The sequence below is a fragment of the Anabrus simplex genome, chromosome 3, assembly GCF_040414725.1.
Source record: "Anabrus simplex isolate iqAnaSimp1 chromosome 3, ASM4041472v1, whole genome shotgun sequence".
Classification (NCBI taxonomy): Eukaryota; Metazoa; Arthropoda; class Insecta; order Orthoptera; family Tettigoniidae; genus Anabrus; species Anabrus simplex.
The window spans coordinates 78512239-78536888 of record NC_090267.1 but is presented as its reverse complement, the minus strand read 5'-3'; the positions used below and the strand labels follow the sequence as shown (position 1 = coordinate 78536888).

At 42.3% G+C, this 24650-nt stretch overlaps 1 protein-coding gene across 4 annotated transcripts in view; it reads left to right on the top strand.

The window, feature by feature from the left end:
* Window positions 1-23201, top strand: part of Cip4 (formin-binding protein 1-like Cip4) — a 668861-nt gene extending 645660 nt beyond the window's left edge. For all 4 annotated transcript variants that reach the window (XM_067142577.2, XM_067142575.2, XM_067142576.2 and 1 more), the window contains exon 12: window positions 17576-23201. In XM_067142577.2, the coding sequence (XP_066998678.1) occupies window positions 17576-17742 (167 nt within the window). In that variant the 3' untranslated portion in view covers window positions 17743-23201. The remainder of the gene's footprint in view (window positions 1-17575) is intronic.
* The last annotated feature ends 1449 nt before the right edge of the window (window positions 23202-24650 follow it).

Sequence of the window (24650 nt, the reverse complement as noted above, 5' to 3'; positions counted from 1 at the left end):
CGGAAAATCTTTGCAGGCCAGTGTTATTAGTTCATCATTAACACTCCTTAAATTCGTGTAGTACTTTTTATTATTGTTGTTATTTGCTAGGTATTAGTATTCACCTTTTTAAAGTTGCCGTGCCATTAACTAAGTAAAATCTAAAGAAGATTAACGCCATATGCCTCAGTTCACATTCAGTGATTAATTAATTCAAGAGTGTGTCACATTTCTCATAGATCATATCGTTTAACAATAGAGATTATGATTGTTGCATCATTAAAAAAATTATTAGATTCTGGTCTACCGTGGATAGAAATCATCTTAACTGAAGACTACAGTATTATGGGACACATCAAAATCTAATATTGTAACGAGTTGGCGGGGTAGTAGGATCAATTAACACCAGACTGGTAGCTTCAATACTAAGATTTATTAGCTACGCACTAAACTACACAAGACTTCACACAACTTTTGCTCATAACGCACAGTTCGGGCGCTCTCTCTCCCTTCGTTTCTCAATTGTTCTCACACTACACAGTTTTACACTCACACACAAGGTCCCGCGTCGCACGGCTACACGTTCTCTCCTTTGCCAACAGTCCGCACTGTAGCACACTAGTCCGATAATCACGGCAGTTCACATACTTCACTACACTGGCAGTCGCTCATGACTGAACCACACCAACTTCTAACTCGGTCTAACTGTCACTCCTCCAGGCAGGTCGTTCCTCTCTTATATACCTGCACTGGCCCTTCTAGAATAATCCGGATGCTTGATGGATCCAGGGACCTTGCGAGATGGAACACTCCAAATTAATCGTGGAGTCATTTCCATACTCCTCTGTTCTGGGACCGCGGGCGGAAGCGCGTGGGGCTGGCCTAGCACTTTAGTGCTACTCGTGATTGGCGCAACTGAAGCATAAGGGGTGGGCCTATACGGGGCTGGGCCTGGTCCACTGCCATTTGGCATGGCGGATGCTATGACCATTATACTGACCCCTCCTCAAGGCTGCTCGTCCCGAGCTGCTGCACGATATGGTGCCAAGCGATCCAGGTGAACAACCATCATCTTCCCCCGGGGAGGCTGCCTGATCCGGTAGACGACGTCGTTTATCCTGGTGATGATTGTATATGGGCCTTCCCATTGTGGCTGCAGTTTCGGTGACTTCCCTTTTGTCCATACTGGACGGTACAGCCACACACTGTCACCTTTCTGGAAACCCGCAGAGTTCGCGAGCATGTCGCAGCGGACTTTCATCCGGTCACTGGCTACCCTTAGATGATGTCGGGCATAATCGTGGATGTTGCTGAGCCGATCCACCAACTCCCATGTATAGTCTGTCGCTGGTTGCTGCTGGTCTGGTGCAGACCTGAACATTAGATCACATGGCAGGCAGAGCTCCCTTCCAAAGACCATGTTGGCCGGTGTCATGCCGGTCATCTCATGGGTGGACGCTTGATAGGCCATCAAGAAGAAGGGGACCCTCTCGTCCCAGTCTTTCTGGTTCGCCGAAACCACCGTCCTGAGGTGCTCTTCGGCGGTTTTCACAAAACGCTCCACCATACCATCTGACTGAGGGTGGAGAGGCATCGTACGTGTCTTCTGCACTCTTACGTGTTGCAGAACCTCTTGCATCAACCTGGACTCAAAGTTCCTACCTTGGTCACTATGAAGTTCCCTCGGGACACCGAATCGACAGAAGAAGTTCTTGACCAAGACGTCGGCCACTGTTGTACCCTCTTGGTTCTGGATGGCATAGACCTCCGGCCACTTTGCAAAGTAGTCCATAGCCAGGAGTAGGTAACGGTTCCCGGCGTCAGATTCGGTGATGGTCCAGCGACATCAATGGCGATCCTTTCGAATGGTGCTCCAACATTGTACTGCATCATTTGGCCCCTACTCCTGGTACGTGGACCCCGGCTCGCCGTGCAGGTGTCACACAACTGGCACATCCTCTCAACATCGTTCCTCAAGTGCACCCAGTAGTAACGCTGTCGGGCACGATCTAGTGTCTTATTCACTTCCAAGTGGCCGGCACTAGCACCCGCATGAAACTCAGCCAGCACCTCTTTTCTCATGCTCCTGGGGATTATCAGCTGCGCAATGTGCTTCTTTCCATCGGTTGATTCCCACGTGCGGGTAAGTACCCTGTCACTAACTGTGAGAGACGACCACTGGGCCCGGTACGCCTTATAGGTTGGACTGTGTTCGGCGATGTCTTTCCATTCCGGCCTCTGCCCCAACTCTACTTCTCGTAAGATCAGCCCGATGTCGTCGTCCTTCAGCTGCTCCCTTCTGAGGGCATCTCGATCCCATCCTTCAGTGGCGATGGCCCTCACGGCTCAGACATCCACGATGCCTGCCTGTCTCTCCACTTTCTGGCAGCGTGTACAGTTCGCAGGGCATGGTCTTCTCGATAGTGTGTCGGCATTGCAGTGCTTCTTTCCTTGTCGGTGCTCGGTGGTGAAGTCGTACTCCTGAAGGCGTTGCACCCAGCGAGTTGTCTGACCTTCCAGGTTTATGAAGCTTAGGAGGCAGGTCAATGTGGAGTAGTCGGTGCACAGGCAGAAAGGCTGCCCATACAGATACTTGTGGAAATGCTCCAAGATCTTCATGATGGCCACCAATTTCTGACGCGTCACGCAGTAATTTCTCTCAGCTTGTGACAACATCTTGCTGAAATAGGCAATCACCTTCTCCTGGGTGTCTTGCGCTTGTGACTACCCCACCAATTCCCACATCGCTAGCGTCGGTATCGACGATGAACTTCGCCCCAGGCTTGGGGTATCCGAGGATGGGTGCAGTACACAGCGACTCCTTCAGCTTCCGGAAGGCAGCCTCTGCCTCGCTTGACCATTGGAAAGACCTCCTCTCCTCGGTGAGCCGTGTAAGAAGCTTTGAGATGTCTGCGTAGCCAGCTATAATCTGCAGTAATACGTGCAAAGGCCGAGAAAACTCCTTAGTTCTCGCTTGTCCTTTGGCACCGGCCAGTCCCTGACAGATTCTAACTTCTCCGGATCTGTGGCTGCTCCCTCCGATGACACAATGTGGCCCAGGTAGCGGACCTCCTTCTGGAACAGCTGGCATTTTCCGGGATTTAACTTTAGGTGAGCCCCACCTAGCCTCTCGAACACTTTCCCCAGGTTCTCCACATGCTCTTTGAACGTGCGTCCCACAATAATATCGTCCAGGTACACGAGGCAAGCGTCGTGCGTTAGCCCTCTCAGCAGTCGCTTGAAAGTCACCGGTGCGTTGCAGAGGCCGAAGGGCATCACAGTGAACTGGTAGAGCCCTTGGCCGGTTGGGAACGCCGCCTTCTCCTTGTCTTCCGGATGGAGCGCTACTTGCCAGTATCCAGACTTCAGGTCCAAAGTTGAAAACCACTGGGCTCCAGATAACGTGTCCAGGGTGTCATCTATCCGAGGTAATGGGAAACAGTCCTTCTTCGTGACGTCGTTCAACTTCCGGTAATCGACGCCAAAATGGAGTTCACCTTTCTTTTTCTTCACCAGGACGACTGGCGATGACCACAGGCTGTTCGACTCCTCGATGACTCCCCGCTGCTTCATGTCATCTAGCATCTGGTCGATTTCCACCTTCTTCGCCAGGGGTACTCTACGAGGTGGCTGTCGGATTGGAGCGGCGTTGCCGGTGTTAATGCGATGGTACACTCTGTCCTTCTTTCCATAGTCACCTCCGGTAGCAGTGAAAATGTCCTGAAACTCGTGGATTAGTTCCCTAACCTCCCTAAGCTGTCTCGCCTCTAAATGTTTCTGGGCGTCGGATATGATCTTCCGGAGCCTATCCAATCCTTCGCCTGCTTCCAGGGTCTGTGCGTCTTCGTCGTCCACTGGCACAACGCACGTGACTGGTTCACAAGTCCCAAGCTCGGTCCCGCTGGGTACCCTCTACTCCCGCGATGTCAAATTCAGTATTCGTACCGGCACACAGCTTCGTTGCAGGATACTATCCTCATTTTTCCGTATTGAAAGTCAGTTAAAGTAGAACTTTGGTTTCCATCTATTAGGTGGAAACCAAAGTTTTATTGTTCTACTTTACACAGCTTTGTGCCGGAACGAGCATCCTGGCCAGGTAGAGTCCTTGATCGGTGGTCGGCGAACCGGGTTCCACGAGCACGCTGTCCCCTTGTATGGGTTCCTCCAACCGTGCCGTAATGATCACCTCGCTGTTGGCTGGTATCACTTCGTCGCCAACGTTAACTGTGCTACTTGAGGTTGCGTCCCTAGGCGTTGCAGCATTACTTCTTGTTTGCCGAACCACAATAAACGTCGTCCCACTTCGACAGTCGCCTCATATTTCCGTAGCACGTCTAGGCCCAGGATGACCTCATCCGTGATGGCGGCGACGAAGGCCCAGGCTCGTAGGCGTCGCTGTTCCAGCGTCAGTTGAAGTAGCGCCTCCTTCAAGACAGGGATAGTGTCTCCTGAGGCCGCTCGCAGCAGATAAGGGCGGTGGGGTTCCCTCTCTGGCTGTCCCTCAGCGATGTCCGGCCTGGCGATGGTCAATGCCGCCCCCCAGTGTCTATCGTGACTCGGCACGGACTGTCTCCGAGCCACCCGTCAGCGATCAAGAAACGGCGTGGGTCTGCGGCGCGTCCTCTCTTCTCACGGCTTGTATTCTTGGTGACGGTGCCACTGTTCCCTTCACTGCCTCCACCCTCAGGGCTAACGTCAGGGGGCCTCTCTGAGGTCATGCTGCCCGTTGAGCATCAGCTTTTGACGGATCTCAGCGTTGCAGAGCCCATCGATGAATGTATAGGCTACCTCCCGCCGAATGTGGTCCAGAGGCAGCCCATCCAGAGCTTTGTGGGCTAGCTGCTCCACATCTTGCGCGAATGATTGCAGCGTCTCATTAGCGCGCTGGGTCCTCTTCCGTAGCTGGACTTGGTAGGCGGCTGCCAGCTGGTGGTCACCAAACGGCTGTCGAGCGCTCTAACGATCTCGTCATAAGTGGCACCCAGCTGAAGGCTGTGTAGTACTTCCGCTGCAGGTCCTTGCAGTGCGGCAATTAGGTACACGGCCTTTTCCTCCGATGTCCAACCGTTGTGCCCGCACACGGTCTCGAATTGGGCCTGGAAGTTCCGCCAAGATGTTGTCCCATCGAAGCGTGGGGGTTTTACTTTCCCGGCGCTGGAGCCGCTGTCACTGCGGGCGGCCCTAGCACGAGTCTCCAAGGCTGTCACTCTCTTACACAGGGCACTTACTTCTTCTTTCAGGTCTCGAACCCCTGACTCCACAACCTGCGGTATTTCTTTGATCTGTTTTTCACCCAGTGACTGTACGTCGGCAATGGGAGAACATATGGTTGAAATGAATCATAAATTTACAGACATTTCCAATGACATGAAATTATTACATTCGACCAAAAAGGGAAAACTGATGAATGTTTTGGAAAATTTAGAAATTTACCTTACACAAAAATGTAATTCTGAATCAAGTTTAAATGAGAAAAGAACAGAAGATAACCCACTGTTTAGACTAGCATATAATCATTTAATGAACAAAAAGAAGAAAAGAAGAAAAACTTGAAGATCCTAAATTTGTGTAGTGTTCTCATTCAGTTCAATCAAAATTGTATGTATTGATCATTTTTATAATATTTCATAAGTTCTCTTTACTCTTTGATATGATGTATTGGGACACAATACTCCTTCAAATTGTAAAACAAAAGATTGTGTCATAATGTGTTATTCTTTGATCTAACCACTGATGAAGGGAATAGTTGAGATTTCCCGAAACATGTATGGTTTAATTAATAATGTTTCTTTCATTTAATGAGTGTATTGATCAAGGCGGATTTAAATAAACTATTATAAATACACTGACTGACAGAGCAAATGCAACACCAAGGAGGAGTGGTTCGAAAGGGATGAAAGTTGGGGAAAAAACAGACGGCACGGACGAATAATTGATGTTTATTTCAAACCGATATGCAGGTTACACAATGCGCACGGCATCGACTCAGTAGGATGTAGGACCACCGCGAGCGGCGATGCACGCAGAAACACGTCGAGGTACAGAGTCAATAAGAGTGCGGATGGTGTCGTGAGGGATGGTTCTCCATTCTGTATCAACCATTTGCCACAGTTGGTCGTCCGTACGAGGCTGGGGCAGAGTTTACAAACGGCGTCCAATGAGATCCCACACGTGTTCGATTGGTGAGAGATCCGGAGAGTACGCTGGCCACGGAAGCATCTGTACACCTCGTAGAGCCTGTTGGGAGATGCGAGCAGTGTGTGGGCGGGCATTATCCTGCTGAAACAGAGCATTGGGCAGCCCCTGAAGGTACGGGAGTGCCACCGGCTGCAGCACATGCTGCACGTAGCGGTGGGCATTTAACGTGCCTTGAATACGCACTAGAGGTGACGTGGAATCATACGCGACCATGATGCCGCGTTGTCTAGCGGTAGGGCGCTCCACAGTTACTGCCGGATTTGACCTTTCTCCACGCCGACGCCACACTCGTCTGCGGTGACTATCACTGACAGAACAGAAGCGTGACTCATCGGAGAACACGACATTCCGCCATTCCCTCATCCAAGTCGCTCTAGCCCGTCACCATGCCAGGCGTGCACGTCTATGCTGTGGAGTCAATGGTAGTCTTCTGAGCGGACGCCGGGAGTGCAGGCCTCCTTCAACCAATCGACGGGAAATTGTTCTGGTCAATATTGGAACAGCCAGGGTGTCTTGCACATGCTGAAGAATGGCGGTTGACGTGGCGTGCGGGGCTGCCACCGCTTGGCGGCGGATGCGCCGATCCTCGCGTGCTGACGTCACTCGGGCTGTGCCTGGACCCCTCGCACGTGCCACATGTCCCTGCGCCAACCATCTTCGCCACAGGCGCTGCACCGTGGACACATCCCTATGGGTATCGGCTGCGATTTGACGAAGCGACCAACCTGCCCTTCTCAGCCCGATCACCATACCCCTCGTAAAGTCGTCTGTCTGCTGGAAATGCCTCCGTTGAGGGTGGCCTGGCATTCTTAGCTATACACGTGTCCTGTGGCACACGACAACACGTTCTACAATGATTGTCGGCTGAGAAATCACGGTACGAAGTGGGCCATTCGCCAACGCCGTGTCCCATTTATCGTTCGCTACGTGCGCAGCACAGCGGCGCATTTCACATCATGAGCATACCTCAGTGACGTCAGTCTACCCTGCAATTGGCATAAAGTTCTGACCACTCCTTCTTGGTATTGCATTTGCTCTGTCAGTCAGTGTAGTTATATTATACATTCCTGCATAAGGTCGCTCTTTAATTTTCTTTTGAGAGAGCACATTTCCTGTTCTAATTTACCTTGTCCACCGTTAAGTTCATTTAATTCCAGTTTCAGTTCACTCTTGATTTCATCCTGTTTGGATGAGAGTTCGGTGAACTTATTGAGGAGAGCCTGAAACTGTTCGCTATCCATTTTACGATTCACTAGAAATTCCTAGTTACGAAATTACTGCTACCAGTCGATCCCATTTCTGACACCAGTTGTAATGAGTTGGCGGGGTAGTAGGATCAATTAACACTAGACTGGTAGCTTCAATACTAAGATTTATTAGCTACGCACTAAACTACACAAGACTACACATAACTTTTGCTCATTACACTCTCTTACGCAGTTCGCGCGCTCTCTCTCCCTTCGTTTCCTAATTGTTCTCACACTACACAGTTTTACACTAACACACAAGGTCCCGCGTCGCACGGCTACACGTTCTCTCCTACGCCGACAGTCCGCACTGTAGCACACTAGTCCGATAATCACGGCAGTTCACATACTTCACTACACTGGCAGTCGTTCACGACTGAACCACACCAACTTCTAACTCATTCTAACTCTCACTCCTCCAGGCAGGTCATTCCTCTCTTATATACCCGCGCTGGCCCTTCTAGAATAATCCAGATGCTCAATGGATCCAGGAACCTCGCAAGATGGAGCACTCCAGATTAATCGTGGAGTAATTTCCATACTCCTCTGTTACGGGACTGCGGGCGGAAGCGAGTGGGGCTGGCCTAGCACTTAAATGCTACTCGTGATTGGCACAGCTGAAGCGTAAGGGGTGGGCTAATACAGTGCCAGGCTGGGCCCACTGCCAGGTGGCATGGCGGACGCTATGACTATTACAATATTATAGAGTTTGAGGGATGTTCCACCTTTCAACACATTGTGAATTATTTGAAATTTATTAAGTGAAGACCAGTTTTTACTCCCTTTGAGTCATCAGTTCTTGTAGATAATTAAATCAGTGGGAATCTGATAACAATCATCATGGGGATTGCCTACATACATCTCCATAGGTTGACAAAAAATCATGACAAAATTATACACACAATGGCAATTGCCTAAAATACTTATCAATAGGTTGTTCGGTGTGTTTTAAACACACGACAGTATACTTTTAACCCAGATCCAAGATCTTTCTTGAAGTGCTAAGTGTTTTATGTCATTGTGTACATAATTTGTTATATGTTTTAGGACAACATATTCTGTTTTCTATAAATACAGCCGCCCATTCAGTCGCTCTTTTGTCTAGTCCAGTTGCAATCATTTTTTTCAGTAGTCTCCCATGATCTACCCTATCAAATGCCTTAGCTAGGTCAATCGTGATACAGTCTATTTAACCTCCTGAATCTAGGATAGCCGGGCTGAGTGGCTCAGACGGTTAAGGCGCTGGCCTTCTGGCCCCAACTTGGCAGGTTCGATCCTGGCTCAGTCCGGTGGTATTTGAAGGTGTTCAAATACGTCAGCCTCGTGTCGGTAGATTTACTGGCACGTAAAAGAACTCCTGCGGGACTAAATTCCGGCACCTCGGCGTCTCCGAAAACCGTAAAAGAGTAGTTAGTGGGACGTAAAACAAATAACATTATTATTGAATCCAGGATATCCTGGAATCCTGCAAGTTGAGCTTCAGGGGAATAGCCTTTCATAAACCTGAACTACCTTCTATCAAATCAGTTATTAATTTTCCAAACATGTCTAATATAATAAGAAAGAATACTTTCCCAAAGCTTACATGCACTGCATGTCAAACTGACTGGCCTGTAATTTTTAGCTTTATGTCTATCACCCTTTCCTTTATACACAGGGGCTAGCAACTCTCCATTCATTTGGTATAGCTCCGTAATGCAAACAATAATCAAATAAGTACTTCATATATGGTACTATATCCCAACACATAGTCTTTAGTATATCACTGGAAATCTTATCAATTCCAGCTGCTTTTCTAGTTTTCAACTTTTGTATCTTACTGTAAATGTCATTGCTGTCATAGGTAAATTTTAATACTTCTTTAGTACTAGTCACCTCCTCAATATGGACATTATCCTTGTAACGAACAATCTTTACATACTGCTGACTGAATACTTCTGCCTTTTGAAGATCCTTACATACACACTCCCCTTGTTCATTAATGATTCCTGGAATGTCCTTCTTGGAACCTGTTTCTGCCTTGAAGTACCTGCCTGTACATACTCTTCCATTTTTCACTAAAATTTGTATGACTGCCAATTATGTTTGCCATCGTGTTATCCTTAGCTGACTTCTTTGCTAGATTCAATTTCCTGGTAAGTTCTTTCAATTTCTCCTTACTTCCACAGCCATTTCTAACTCTATTTCTTTCCAACCTGAACCTCCTTCTCAGTCTCTTTACTTCTCTGTTATAATATAGTGGATCTTTACCATTCCTTACCAACTTCAAAGTTACAAACCTGTTTTCACATTCCTCAACATTTGCTTTAAACCCATCCCAGAGTCTGTTTACATTTTTATTTACCGTTTTCTACCGATCATTGTTACTTGAGATGAAAAGTGAAATTATCAAATGAAAAGAATTTGTTAAAATTGTATGATTTCTTTCATCTGTAATAAGTAATACTAAGGCCTAAGCTTAGGAACATTGGGGGGGGGAAGAAGAGTGCATTTTATCAGCAGTATGGAAAGAGGAATAGCAGACAGAGAAACCATAGGGGAAACACAGAGTGAAAGGAAAAGTTTATCAAATAGAACATTTTGAAAAGTATAGAAAAAAAACAGTGAAGAAAACAAGAGGTGGTACTGTGAAGCAGAAAGAATATTTAAGAAAACATTTGCTGAAGAGAAGCTGGGAATTGTTCATTTAAGAATAAAAACTTACCTGAATAGTAGAAAATAAATGTGTGTACGTATGTCCAGCCATTACGTTTTCCTGTGGGGTTGAGTATGAAGTGGGATGAACCTTTGTAGCAAACTTTTACGACCAGATGTCCTTCCTGACGTCAGCCTCATGAGAGGAATTAATGAGATGACATGATAGATAATAGGAAAGGAGAGTGTGAAATCTGGTGCTGGCTGTTGTCGAATAGCACCAAGGATTACTTTTTATAAAAACATTTTATTGTCCACCTAATGAATACAATTTATTCTCAGACAGTACTAGTTTCGACCGTATGTACGCTATGTACGATCGAAACTAGTACTCACAGGCCCAACTATGAAATTTATTGCTTATAACACCAAGGGGTCCGCTCCAATGAACGAATCATCATCAACAGCGTTATATCTCCTCTCTCCATATGAACACTGTGGAGAAGTATAAAATTGAATCCAGGTGTTTGGCATGCAGTCTAACGATTAGAAATCGTATACCACCACCTCTCCTTCCCTGCCAACCAACATTCTGGTGGTGAAAATTTTTTCGACTCACGGGACTCGAATCAGCTAATCACGATGTCAGACCATAGACTTGATGCCTTAACGATCATGGCCACCAAGTAGAAAATAAATATTATATGGAGTAAAAAAAAATTATGTTATGAGATGTAATTGTGATTCTTCTGCAGTTATCACAAACTTTCTTGGGATTAGGTATTATAGTTCATTTTTATCAATTCCTTGGGATGTTTTTCTTTTATTTTAAGCAGCTTATATCTCCACTGGAATTCCAAAGGTCAAACTGACTTTTATCATTTGCACTGCATCTAATCACAGCTTTTCTCACTTTAATTTTTGCTGTTGCTATTTCCATTACTGCCATAGCAGTGTCCTTCACCTTCACTACTTCTTCATCTTCTTAGCACTGTGGTGGTGTCTGCTTAAACTTTCTTCAGTTTATCCCAGGTTTTTCTGGAGTCATTGGAGCCAGCCAGGCTCATTTTGGATTTGGCTGGGGGTTTAAGGCCAGATGCCCTTGCTGGCGCTGCATGATTTTTTAGATGAAAATTTAAATGCAGGAATTGACAGGGATTAGAAGTTCAGCCTTGTGGGTGTGCAACCAGCAGCTAAGCCAGTCAGCTAATCACAACCACCATCCTTCACCATCACTTGCTGGTTGGATAACTACCTTCGGTTTAGTTCTGCTGGTGTTGACATTATTATTCCACTTTTGCCCTTTACAGCTTCACTTTTCCTTCTTTAAAAAAAAAAAAAAGTTTTCGAAAATGAAGGCAGAGATTGCAGGTGGCAACTGGCAAAGGTCGACAGTATTGGTGGAGCAGTGACAGTGTGGGCAGGCTAGCAGTGAGTAAAACAATAACGCCGGCGATTTGTTGAGACTCACAATAAGGAAGCTCTTAGGAGAAGCTGGAAGCTGATTACCAATGAAAAATGCACCCAGAATGATCTGGAAATGGAAACTACGAGAATATTGTGCAGGTCTTTATAAAAAACGACCTAGCAAAACTGTGTCAGTCTTGAGTAAGTCAGTGTTGTGTCCATGAGGTCTGGCCTGGAACGGCAATGCACTATAAGAAGCCGTGTACGAGAGCAGGAAGGCAGAACTTGAATATGTGGCATGCAATGAGATATGAAGTGAACTGTTCTTGAATGACACTGCATTATAAAAAGCTGTGTTGGAAAACAGGTGCTTGATGCACTGGTGTGCAGTGTGTCAACCATGCTCATAAGTAAAAATGATATCGAAAGAAAAACTCAGGTGCGAGTGAACTTGAATTAAATTAGCGGATAGTAAATGCGATGCCTCTCTGAGTAATAATTTGGGTTTTAAGAACCCCGGTAACCACCATGGTATGAATTTTATATAGTTGAGTATCTGTGACTTTTAATGATCTCTTTCCTGTATCTTGTATGAATTAATTTTTAAGCCAATGTATTATCTGTGGGATACACTGTACGCACTATCAAGTATCCACATTATAAGGAGTGCAGTACAGGTACACACATGGCAGGCATGTGTTCTCTTCATTCAAACACTGTTGTTTCATAGTCATCCTATTCACAGACCATGTCCAAGGTGACTTCACACCGATATTTGACCTTGGTAATGACTACTAGTAATGCAGGCAGTAAATAGCATTATGTGGGATTACAAATTATTTTTTATTCAATAAAATTCTATAATTATTTCTCGGGGTATACCAGTTCTCGCCTTCTAACCTTTCATAACTACATTAACAGGGTGTCTCAAACCTTTCGGGTAAAATTGAAACAGATGATAGTGGGTCTACATCCGATTATAATGAGACAGGGAACCATTGGTCGGAAATGCATATTTTTCGCCATTGTAAAGTCTGGATATATACGGCGTACACCACATAAAATCATAGCCCACAGTAATTATTCAAAGTGACAACCGCCAGTCTCAATGCATATGAAGTTCTACTGCAGTCTCTCAAAGATCCCTGGTATCTGTTGTACCACGAGACAGGGCTAGGGAGTCTTTTTCATTTTCACGCCCTTCGTGGCCCTTGTCTTCCTTTGGCCGATATCTTCATTTTTTCTCTCTGATTAGTGTTATATAGAGGATGGTTGCCTAGTTGTACTTCCTCTTAAAACAATAATTACCACCACCACCACAGGCAGCTTGAACCCTAGCAAGCAGGTTTGTATAGAGTTTTCATACACCGACGACTTGACATAACCCCAGAGGTGTGAGGTCCGGCAGTCGTGCTGGCCATGAGACAGGACCTCCCCTTCCAATCCAACAATGATGGTATGTGTTGTTGTTGTTCAGGTGCTTGCGGACATTAACATCTAAGTGGGCTGGTGTACCGTCATGTTGAAACCACATCCTTTCATGAACAACGAGGAGTACAGTCTCCAGGAACTGTGGCAGCACATCTTGCAGGAACAGTCAAATGCGGAGGCAGTAAACAAGGTCCTGATATTGGACAATGCCCGCCCGTACGTTGACGGAGAATTGTTGCGGGTGGCCACCGATATGGGTGACGTGGGGACTGTCCTCACTCCAGACATGGCTGTTGAAAACACTGTCACGGGAGAATTAGGCCTCATCCGTGAACAACACAAACTGTATAAAGTTTGGCATTGCAGCACGCGGTGTATAATCCATTGACAGAAGTGATCACGGTGCTCAAAATCCGTTGGTCCCAGTGCTTGCACACATTCCGCCAGTACTTTTAACATTGTATCCTTCGAAGTGTGCACTTCACAGGCAAGTTGACGGGTGCTTATTGCTGGGTGGTCGGCCACATGATCCAACAACATATCCTCGAAGCCTGATGTTCAGACATGTCTTTGGCAGGAATCTTGGTTGGCTCTCTGTGGCATGAATGACCCCATCTCTCGTTAGTTGGTACCCATGAAGATAAACTTCTTCTAGTTAGGATGACACCTGTTGGAAAAGCGTTCTCTATACATTCATGCTGTTTTAGGGGCACTACATCCTGCCGCACCGTACACATAATGCATATCTGTCAGCTCTCGTGACTAGTAACGTTCCATCTTTGACCACACATTATGCACTGTACACAGTAACACACCTTACATCACAAGCTGTCTGATTCAATGGGCAACTGACACCAGCGATAGTGGTGTACGTGTGGCACAGGTTAATACGCTGTTGCAATGCATGACACACGTGTCGTGAGCTAAGTTGTGTACAGTAAGTCTGTCAGTGTACCACCTGCTGCCTCTTCCAGAGTACAACAGACACCCGGGATCTTTGCAAGAGTGCAGCAGAACTGCTTGCGCCATTGCAATACATGTATTGAGACTGGCGGTCATCACTTTGAACAATTCCTATGAGCTACGTAGTTGTTGTTATGGGGTGTACGCTGTTTATGTTCAAAATACAATAAATGTGCATTCCCAATCATTGGTTCCCTATCTCAATATAATCGGTTGTGGACCCACTATCACCTGTTTCAATTTGACCTAAGAGGTTTGAAACATCTTGTATTTGTGACGGGCATCGTTTTGGTTAGTCAATTTAATAGAACAAAGCAACAAAGCAAGCTTGTAGTGTTACTTAGGTCTTCTGTCTTCCAATTCATAGCTGGTAACTTTCAGCATGTGTTTCCTTTAATCACTTGGTCTCTCCCTTTCTTGATTCTTATTGCCCCATCCATGGAATTCTAAGATCTTGTACTTATCAATATCTTCCCAATATTACAACTTCCTGTTCTTGTACACACTTCTATGCTACTTCCTAAAACAGCTGTAGGTTAATGAGCAACACTAATTTTCTGTATAATGTTCTGTCATTTCCTTATATTCCTCTGTATTTTTTCTCTAGATCAGTGAGCTGTAATCTGAGGTCTGCAGTCCTGTGGGGGTCCTTGGATGGGCGTCAATGAAAGTCAAATAAAACTTCAACATTTACTATAATTTTAATGTAAACAGCAGAAGGGTGCCCGATAAATTTTACTTTTAGCATTGCATAATAATATGATGGTCAGATATGCCATCATCTGACGAGTGGTAGCAGTGTATTGGAAAATTATTAATAATTATTAAATATTAATGGATCGGGCCGTTGATATTTTCATACAGCAGAGACAACACTGTTCACACGATGAGGAAGCGTGCAGGAGGTGTAGAGGAAAATGTGGAAGGTACCTATAAATAAATTTGTTAAGCAACCTATAAAGGAAATTTGTCAAACTTGCATTAAATGGAATGCGCCGTAATAGTAGTAGTAGTAACAGCACTCTTCAGTACTTACATCATTATTAAAGTTCTCACAAATTACAAGCTATGAAGATCTTATTTAATTGTTGGAAGGTTACAAATGGTTAATTAAGTAGCTTTTCCCAACCAGTAGCAAAAATGTAAAATAAAAATTTAAAAAAAAGCCTAAATTACAATTTTTTTTAAACGTTGGCTACAGCTCTTTAAATGTCACAAAAATCACATTGATTGTGGGTATTACAATCAAAACACTAACTCAAATAGCACAGTGTGCACTCGTACAAAATTTAAACAAGTATACATAATATCACGAAGTCTGGACTACAATTTCAAAGATGTTATTTTATATACAGAAAGATTCATGATGCATCTCATCATTTAAAGTCTAATTTGAGTAATTAGTATTGACAAGGCATCCCTAAACATAACCTTTATCCAACGCAAGGACTCCTATAGCAGTATTTGAACATTGCAAGAAATATAAAGATAGATGAAATTTAATGAGATCCAATGATTTGAAATTTAATTTAATTATCGGACGAGTTGGCCGTGCGGTTGGGGATGCGCAGCAGAGAGCTTGCACCTGGGAGATATTGGGTTCGAACTCCACTGTCAGCAGCCCTCAAGATGGTTTTCCATGGTTTCCCATTTTCATACCAGGCAAATGCTGGAGCTGTACCTCAAATAAGGCCACGGCCGCTTCCTTCCCATTCCTCGGCCTTTCCTTTCCCATTGTCGCCATAAGACCTATCTGTGTCGATGTGATGTAAAGCAAATAGCAAAAAAAAAAATTAATTTAACTGAACTATTATCCAAGTCCGGCACTGAGTAAATTCCACCTTACAAGAGAACGAACTTAAAAGTTTCTGCACTACCTGATACTCGGCGGAATAAAACAGCTAATCCGAAGAAAAATTTTAAGTCCGTAGATGGGCTGGAACAAACATATATTCAGACATTATTTTCCCTATCCCATGGCAGGATCAAAGATATAAGCCGTCCTAGTAGTAAATGATGCTGCCATTCAGGTGAGTGCAGGAAAGCAGCACAGTATTTCCTCTCTGTCGCAGCAGTTGACAACGGACTAATTTGCAAGTTGAGATTCACTGCTTTTGTAGCACGACAAGAAGTCTGAGAACAGAAGTAGTATGAAATTACTGAATCAATCACAAAACAATGGAACATTCAGGAACAATCTTGGCACTCAATATATGCTGAGGTAGGAGGAAGTGACAGGGCAGTTGAAGCCAGGCTAAGATTCCGGTGGTCAGTTTGAATGCATACGGGATGAACTGCAGTTATCATAGCATGTTGTGCGGTGTGAATGGAATCCTTAGATGAGAATATTGCTGAGTGACGAGAGATGAGTATGTGCCATTATGGTAATAATTATAAAGCATCACAGATAAATTAATATTTGTATTCATCTTTATTGTGAATGAGTTTTGAGTATACTAATTCTTAACCAGCTAATCACTGTTTAAAAATGAGTGAAGTGTGAATCTGCCAGTATGGAAGATTTGCTGCGAAAATAGTCTAAATTGAGGGTTTTGAAGATGGCATGCCAGTATGCAGTCTCATCTTATTCGTGCCAAACAACAACGATTTTCCCGTTGAAATGAACTTTAAAGCTGAATTAAAAATTTTTGTTTTGTTCAGTTTGCACTTGATTGTATTTCATTTTTGAATGGAGTGCATGATAAAGACTGAAAAATGTAGTTTGTGAGAAGATTGTTAACTTTATTCATACATTGTGCATATCATAAACTGTACGAGACAATCAGGTTTCAATAACCAAGTGAGTGGCTCTGTGGTTTGGGTCACTTAGCTGTCAGCTTGCATTCAGAAGATAGTGAGTTCGAACCCCACTGTCAACAGCCCTGAAGATGGTTTTCAATGGCTTTCCATTTTCATACCAGCTGAATGTTGGGGCTGTATCTTAATTAAGGCCATGGTCGCTTCCTTTCCACTCATAGCTTTTTCCTATCCCATTGTCACCATAAGACCTATCTTTGTTGGTGCAACGTTAAAAAACAAAAAAAAAAAAACAAAAAAAAACCAATAAAATGTAATCATCGCCCGCAAAGTTGTACTTGCATTCAGTTTTACAAGGATGAGGTCCATAGATTTTACCAGATTTTCAAAGGAGTGAGTTGGTCGTGCGGTTAGGAGCGTGCAGCTGTGAGCATGCATTTGGGAGATAGTAGGTTCAAACCCCACTGTTGACAGCCCTGAAGATGGTTTTCCATAGTTTCCCATTTTCACACCAGGCAAATGCTGGTGCTGTACCTTAATTAAGGCCACGGCTGCTTCCCTCCCACTCCTCTCCATGCCCTGTCCCATCGTCGCCATAAGACCTACCTGTGTCGGTGCGACATAAAGCAACTTGTAAAATAATGTTGTTTCACAAAAATCTTAAGAACCTCTGCTTTAGATAGTACCTACCTCATACCTTGCTGTTAGTCCTCCTCTTCCCTTCCACTTGGTCTCCCATAGTCAAGGATGGCATGTTCATTTCCTTCATGAATTCAACCAGTTATTGGTTATTATCAAAAGGTGGCCACTCCTAATTTAATGGTGTCCATCTTCTTCTCCCACTTTACACATCACTCCCAGAATATATAGTGTGTACATATTTGTAATCTGCTATTTACATGTGACTTATCATTCTGTACTGCCCATAACACCTATTGATTGTACTTTGTTTGCTACAGCTACAAGCGAGGGTTCGATACCAATGTATGATGGAGAAGAACTGTTCATTATCGAGCTGGACCAGGGAGATGGCTGGACGAGGGTACGCAGGCAGACAGACGGCGAGGAAGGCTTCGTACCCACGTCTTACATCGAGTGCACCCTCTACAAGTACAATAGTTGCTAGGGGCAGGACTGTACTTGCATTATCTTATAATCTGGCCTTCCCTCATCGTTGTGCTCTAGAATTGTTGTCTTCTGAAAGCTTGATACTTATTTCATTGAGTAATCGGTAAAATGTGTTTATATAAGTACTGTATTGTTTTGTGATATGCATTCTTATATTGAGAGATGAAATTGATGACTGAGATGGGTGTATTTATAAATGGTGCAGATTCTTCAATGGAATAAGTGTTTAATTTTTGGTAAATAATTCGCCCAACTGTGATGAAGTTAATTTTAGGCCAAGATACTCCAAGGTCACTGAGCTTGCAATTGCAGTGAATCTCCCCTGATGGTGATATTTATGCATAGTGGACGGACTGGAGTATGTTTTTATTAAACGTGGTAACTTAGTGTCCCATGCAGCAAGTATTGACATGCTAGCCTATTTTAGGTACAAGTAATTGTAAATAATGATGAAGTCTGAATTATAACTCCAATTCTATTAGGTCTCAATGACCCGTATAATTTAGTGAAGTAGATACTGATTTCATTTTTCAGACAAGGGACAAATTTCCCTGGTGTTGTAGTAGTAGCGACCATGGGACTGATTAACAGTTGCTCATATTGTGTCTATCTGAACACTTCTCTTGTTGCTTTGTGATGATTGGAGTGTCATGATACTGTAAACTGATTAAGAAATGCCTTTCAAGACAGAGCCAGGAATGTCAGATATTTAATGCACCTCATTGTGATACCGTTCAGAAGTTATATGCAGTGGAATTGAGAAAGCACTGATATTCTGTACATTTTTTTCCTTCTAGTTATTTTTAGAACAGTAAGATCAATGAAATTGGTATCTATTTTAAAAATTCTTGCATAAACCAAAGCGCAGTGAAGAAAGCTCTTTTGCTTGGTGCTGCCTTTTTATACTGTAGGCTTCCAGTTCCCAATCCTATTCAGTTATTCTCTGTAGAGCTCTAGGGAAGTGCTTTTTAAGGAAAGTTTTTAGCTGTATATATTTTATTTGGATATACTGTAGTTTAATATTTAATTTCTGAATGAAAGCTTCTCCCTATAATACCACTGTAGTATATGTATATTGATTGATTTCATTTTTTAATACTGTGTAGACTTTTACCATATGCTGAAGTCACTTCTAGAATGACTGTTAGTTGTACTTGGCATAATTCCGTTCTGCAGTTCTTCAGACTGCATGTGCAATATGCTTTCTTAACATCTTTTAACAGAATTATTTTTATAATGAAAGAATACTATAACTTTGTAGCATTTTAAAGAAAGTTTAGTATATTTGTTTTGATATTTTTAGCATCCCCTTGAGGATTATTTTTGGATTATTTTTATATTTGTTATAAATGTGATTAATTTTTAATTGAAAAGGCAAGTTATTTAAGACTACCATACATTGCTCAAAATGCCATGTTTGGCTGTTTGACAACATATGCTGCTTCTTTTCCTTTTTTGTTTTACATTACGAGAAAGAGTTTTAGTTTCCTGGATGAGTATTCAAAGGAGCAAATTCTTCAATTTCTCTCCCCTGTTTTTTTCTTTTTTTTAATGTGTGAGTGTGAATTTGAGCGAGTCAGTGAGTGCTTTTCACTTCTTCATCTGTCCTTTATTGATAATTTTTAACAATTCCTGAACTGTACGGATGAGAATACAGCATCATGTTCAGTATGTCATTAGTGAACTTGGCACAACTCATTCGGTTTTTAAAGAGCTATGTGTCTCAGCACTATCTTTGTCTTGAGACCGATTTTCTGACTTATAACCTTTTTTCTTGTTCACATTTTCTGCTATGTAGCATTGGATCAGCGGAAGATTTTTTAATTTACTTAGTGTAGCTTTTACTGTCACTTGTCAGATTGTTGAAACACTTTCATGTTCAACAGATGAGTTATAGGATAGCATCAGGCTTGTAACCTGACAGGACAAGTACCAACTATGAAAAGGGTGGTTTATGTTGTGCGAGTTCTGTGTTTGGGTTCATTAAAAGGAGAGTTCCTACATAGGGATGACTTTAGTCGTGTATTTCTGATGCAATTTTTAAAGATTTTGTGTTGTACAAGCTGAATATGATGATCTGTATGGTTAGTTGTGTGGAGAGAGTGAGGGGCAGAAAGTGATGAACAGTGTGAGAAAAGTGGGAAAATAGTAGTCTTTCTGATGAATTTTAAAAACTGTTCTTTCTCTGTTTCCTAATTTTGACCAGGATTGAGGGTTGAGAAGTGTGAGTTAAAACAAGATAAAGAGAGGTTGAACTAAAAGAACTCATATTGGGGAAGATGAAAAGGGCAGAATACAAGATGGAAGTAAATAGCAAATAGCAAGACTGAAGGGGACTGAGTGAAGTTCGAAGATCAGTTTCTTTTTATATACTTCTAGTTGTTAATATGAGATATACTGCCTAACAGGATCTCAGTCAACATGGACAAGCATACCAGTGAGTTAATATTTTAAAATCTGCTTTGGAGCTTTTCTTTAATGTAGGTACCTCAACAACTTTGAGGGCTTGTGTGTTCGTCAATTCCTCTGGAAATAGAAGATACAGAATATTGTATGCACCTGTATTGATTTATTAATCTTCAGTAAAAGTTAACATTGTATTAGCCAATCAATACTATTTATTACATGTTATTTGTACATGTTTTGCCCTGTTTTAAGAACTTTTTCGGTGGGTTAAGAATCATAAGATCAGCATTACAAACAATTAAACCTTAACACAACATATACATTGATATAGTTCAGTCATCACATATAACACCACAGGCTATGATGAGATCACCACCACCACCACCACCACTGCACCATCTCCTCGTGTCTTTATACATCTTCTGTTCCAGGGCATGATCTTATCTGAGACTGCTCTCCTCCACATATGATTTTACTGTCTATGCAGAGTTTCCTTGGTCTTTCTCTTTGGACAGTAAGGTCAAAGTATTTTTTGGCAGGTCTTTTGCTGTTCATTCTCATAATGTGTCCATACCACTGAAGTCTGTTCTTTATTACACTGGTGAAAGGGACCAATGATAAGTTATTCAAATCAAGTCTTTAAAGCAAATGAAGATCAAAATAGAAAATTGAGGTACATTAGATGCTTTCATATGCTTCAGTTTCTTAGTATAAAATTGCATATATTTAGTGAACTGAAGGTCTGCAGCTCAAGATTGATTTAAATATTTGTGGTGCTTGTGTGTATTAGTCATTTGGTCAGTTCCAACTCTGTGACCCCCAAAGACCAAAGTACTCCATTTTCTTCGGCCGTGTACTATTTCCCAAAGATTTTCCAGACTGCGAGTGGTAGTGGTGATTGTTGTTTTAAGAAAAGTACAACTAGGCAACCATTCTCTCTACAAATTGACATCTACAACTTCCTTGATGCCCTCGGAACCTAATAGCATCAGGGTCGGAAAAGAACAAGTGTTGACTTAGGGAGGTTGGATAGGATGAGGAGCCTGGCACAAATAAGTAGAAGTAATGCCAGGACTCATTGGCTCTGTGGTTGCCAAATTAAGAGCCCCCAGGGGCCTCCTATGACAGGCAGGGGATACTGTATGTGTTATTCTACCGCCCCTACCTACAGGGGCTGTTCAGTTTGAGACTAAGAAACTAAAGTGTGTGAATGCATATAATAGTTCTTCAACTTTCTATTTCAGTTTTAATTTAATTTAAAGACTTTTAATTTGAATTACTTCTCATATTGTGTTTCATGATGATTGTGTTGTATTAGTATTCAATCATTTATAATAATCTAAAGCATTTAACACACTGAAAACAGGGTAAAAATATGCATAATTAATTTGTAATAAATAGTATTGGTTGGCGTTTGAATGTTAAATTTTTATTTAATTCCTCTATACTTCCCGGCAAGGAATAGTGTTTGAGTGGAATTATTGTAGCTTAGGAATGATTGGAAGCCTAGTACTTGAGTGCATTTGAAATAATTAACTCATCTTGTTTGTCTTCTCTATGCAGTTAGATTACTTATATATTTTTGTTGGTTTCACCTCCTGTATTCTGTACTTCTCCTTAATGGTCCTCCCCTAGTACAGTGTTAATTTTATTCCCCCATTTCCTATTATGTAGGGCAACAGCATTTCTTCACTGCGTTAAATTACATTTCTGGATTTTAAAAATAGAGTGAATATATGTTAACTCAGGTTATGTGTGATAAGTGAATGGAAGAGGCTTTGAACACAGGTGTTACTAGGTTCTCTGTGCAATACCATAGAGGTCGTGGTGTGTTTAAAGCAATACTATTGTTGAGTTTTTTATTTTATGCATACTGATTTTTGAATAGTTATGCTCAGAACAACTTCGCAGTGTGAACGATCTCTGTGGGTCAGTATGTGAGTGATATCAAGTAAAACTTGAATTTGCCATATCTTCACAAATTGAAAGAGTAACTTATCCTGACTTGAGGTTGTGTTAAAAGTTATTTGCACGCAGTTGTGTAGGAATGTTTATAGGTGTATATGTTAAACTTCATTGGTGACTAATAGCCAAATAGCCATATGTGCCGAATAAGCTTGTATAATTTTGAGTATTGAGCACATGCACATTGTGATTCATGTAGTTAATTGTGTGAATGTCCTGTGTAAATAACTTTGTAGCAACTTTTGTGTTATAGTCACGCTGGATGTAAATATTAGTAGCATGGTGTTGAATTTTTATACTTCTATGTCCAAGGAAGTTAATTCTGTACATTGTTCAATTTTTGCTACATGCTTTTACAGTGGCATCATTCTTGGTGTGAGTTGAGGTCCATGCTTTATGTTCCTACATGGTGGAGTGTGACAACAGGGAACTTCCATCCGTTGGTCCTCTCCCTTCGCATTCTGTGAAGAATAAAAATAGTTGGGCGCATTGACAAGAGTGATTTCTTCTGTAGGATAGTTCTTGGAAATGATGTACTGGCAGAGAGGAGAGAGTACTGCATATTCACTCTTAACACTTTGATCTGTGCCCTTGTGTGACCTAACACTTTCAGTTCTTGCCCATTCTTCATGACTCATTTCCAATAACCCAGTCTTTTTAGGACTATTTCAGATCATTTTGTACACAATATTTGTCAATATTTTAAAAACCATTACCGTATTAAAAAAAAAAAAAGAAAGAAAGAAAAAAGGAAAGAAAAATGAGGGTCATAGAGTTTTTAGAAGGTAAGAATTAAGTGTCTACGCCAATATCTATATTTTCTAAATTTATTTGAAGACTTCACAGCTACAAAACTGACCACTTCCAGAAATATATTTCCAAAATGAGTAATTTTAATTTTACTGTATTTGCTTGTGTATTAGACCTCATCGCCATAAGACCTATCTGAGTCAGTGCGATGTAAAGCAACTAGCAAAAAAAAATTTTTTTAATGTATTAAACCCCATCATGCATTAGACCCCCCCCCCCTGTCTTTTCGAGATGAAGAAAATGAAAATAATCTTGCATATAAGAACCCCCAACGTAATTCGTGAGGGAAGACTAATGATTCCGCTTCTAAGCGGGTACAAGTCTTATTGCAGCTCTCATGACATCGCACATATTTGTGAATAGTTTCGTCCGTATGACCTATGCAATGAAAATGCGTCGAAGCCATGCAGTAATCTGTGTTTTGTAGTTAAGAAATGTCTGCCTCCATAGCGTAGGCCTACTGCAGCTCTGATGATGTTGCACAAATAGGTAAATAGGCCTAGTTTCGTCACCGACCTTTGCATTACAAGCATGCATCAGTCATGTTATTTGCTGTGTTCTGTAGCTAATAATGTCCACCAGCGTAATGGTTAGCACAATTAGCTGCCGTTCTCAGGAGTCTGAGTTCGATTTCCGGTATCGTACTGCCAGAGATTTACGAATGGCAGGAAGATTGATATGCGGTAAAAACGGTACATGTATCTCCCCTCCACTGGGGGTGTCCAAAAAGAGCTACACCACCTCGGGATGAGGAAACGAGTTTAGTTGAGAAATATTCATGGTTGTATATATTCTCTGCTTACACAAAGATACTTCCTGACTGTCACACAACTCTGCATACTGATAATGTTGAAACTATGGTTGGTTTGTACTTTGGAGACAAGTAATTTGAAATGTAAAGAGGTATGTATGAATTCATATACCAGGACCGGCTCCCCTATCTTCATTTCGAGGTATCAGCGATTTATATCTACTATTAGCAACTATTTTTCTATAATATACTGAAGTTTTGGTTGTTCTAAGATTGAATAACTAGGATACTGTTGCAACTTTGATCAGGTAGTGTGAATATTCACGGTTGCAAATCAACATTCTGCAGACTTTTCACTGAAGTAGTGTATTTACCGGAACAGAATTGTGAAAGCAGCTTTCGCTTTCCGATTGGTAGTTTTATCTTAGTGAATTATCAGTTTTCTATTTCTCACAGCTTCTTTCACTTCCTCATTATATTCTGCCTAATCAAGTGGAATGTAATTTTTGTGGCAAGTATTTACCTGTGGAAGGGCACCAGCCCCTGTAGATAAAAGTATAGAAATGAATACTATAATAATGATGTTGGTTTTACACCCCACCCACTACTATTACAGTTTTTGGAGATACCATGGTGTCAAAATTTTGTCCCGCAGGAGTTCGTTTACGTGTCTGTAAATTACTGGCATGGGGGTGATGTGATTGAGCCCCTTCAAATACCATCAGACCGAGCTAGGATCGAATCTGCAAACTTTGGCTCAGAAAGCCAGCCCCTTAATAGTCTGAGCCATTCAGACAGGCAATTTATTTGATATAGGCCTACCGATACCATCGTATTTTACAATAAAGATTGGATTATTTACTGTATGTTACCTTTGATATACTTTTTCATCCTCTACCTCATACCAGGATTATCTAATTATTCGAGGGGAATGTTGGTTTGCATGAATGCTTTTGTTGTTTCTATTTCAAATT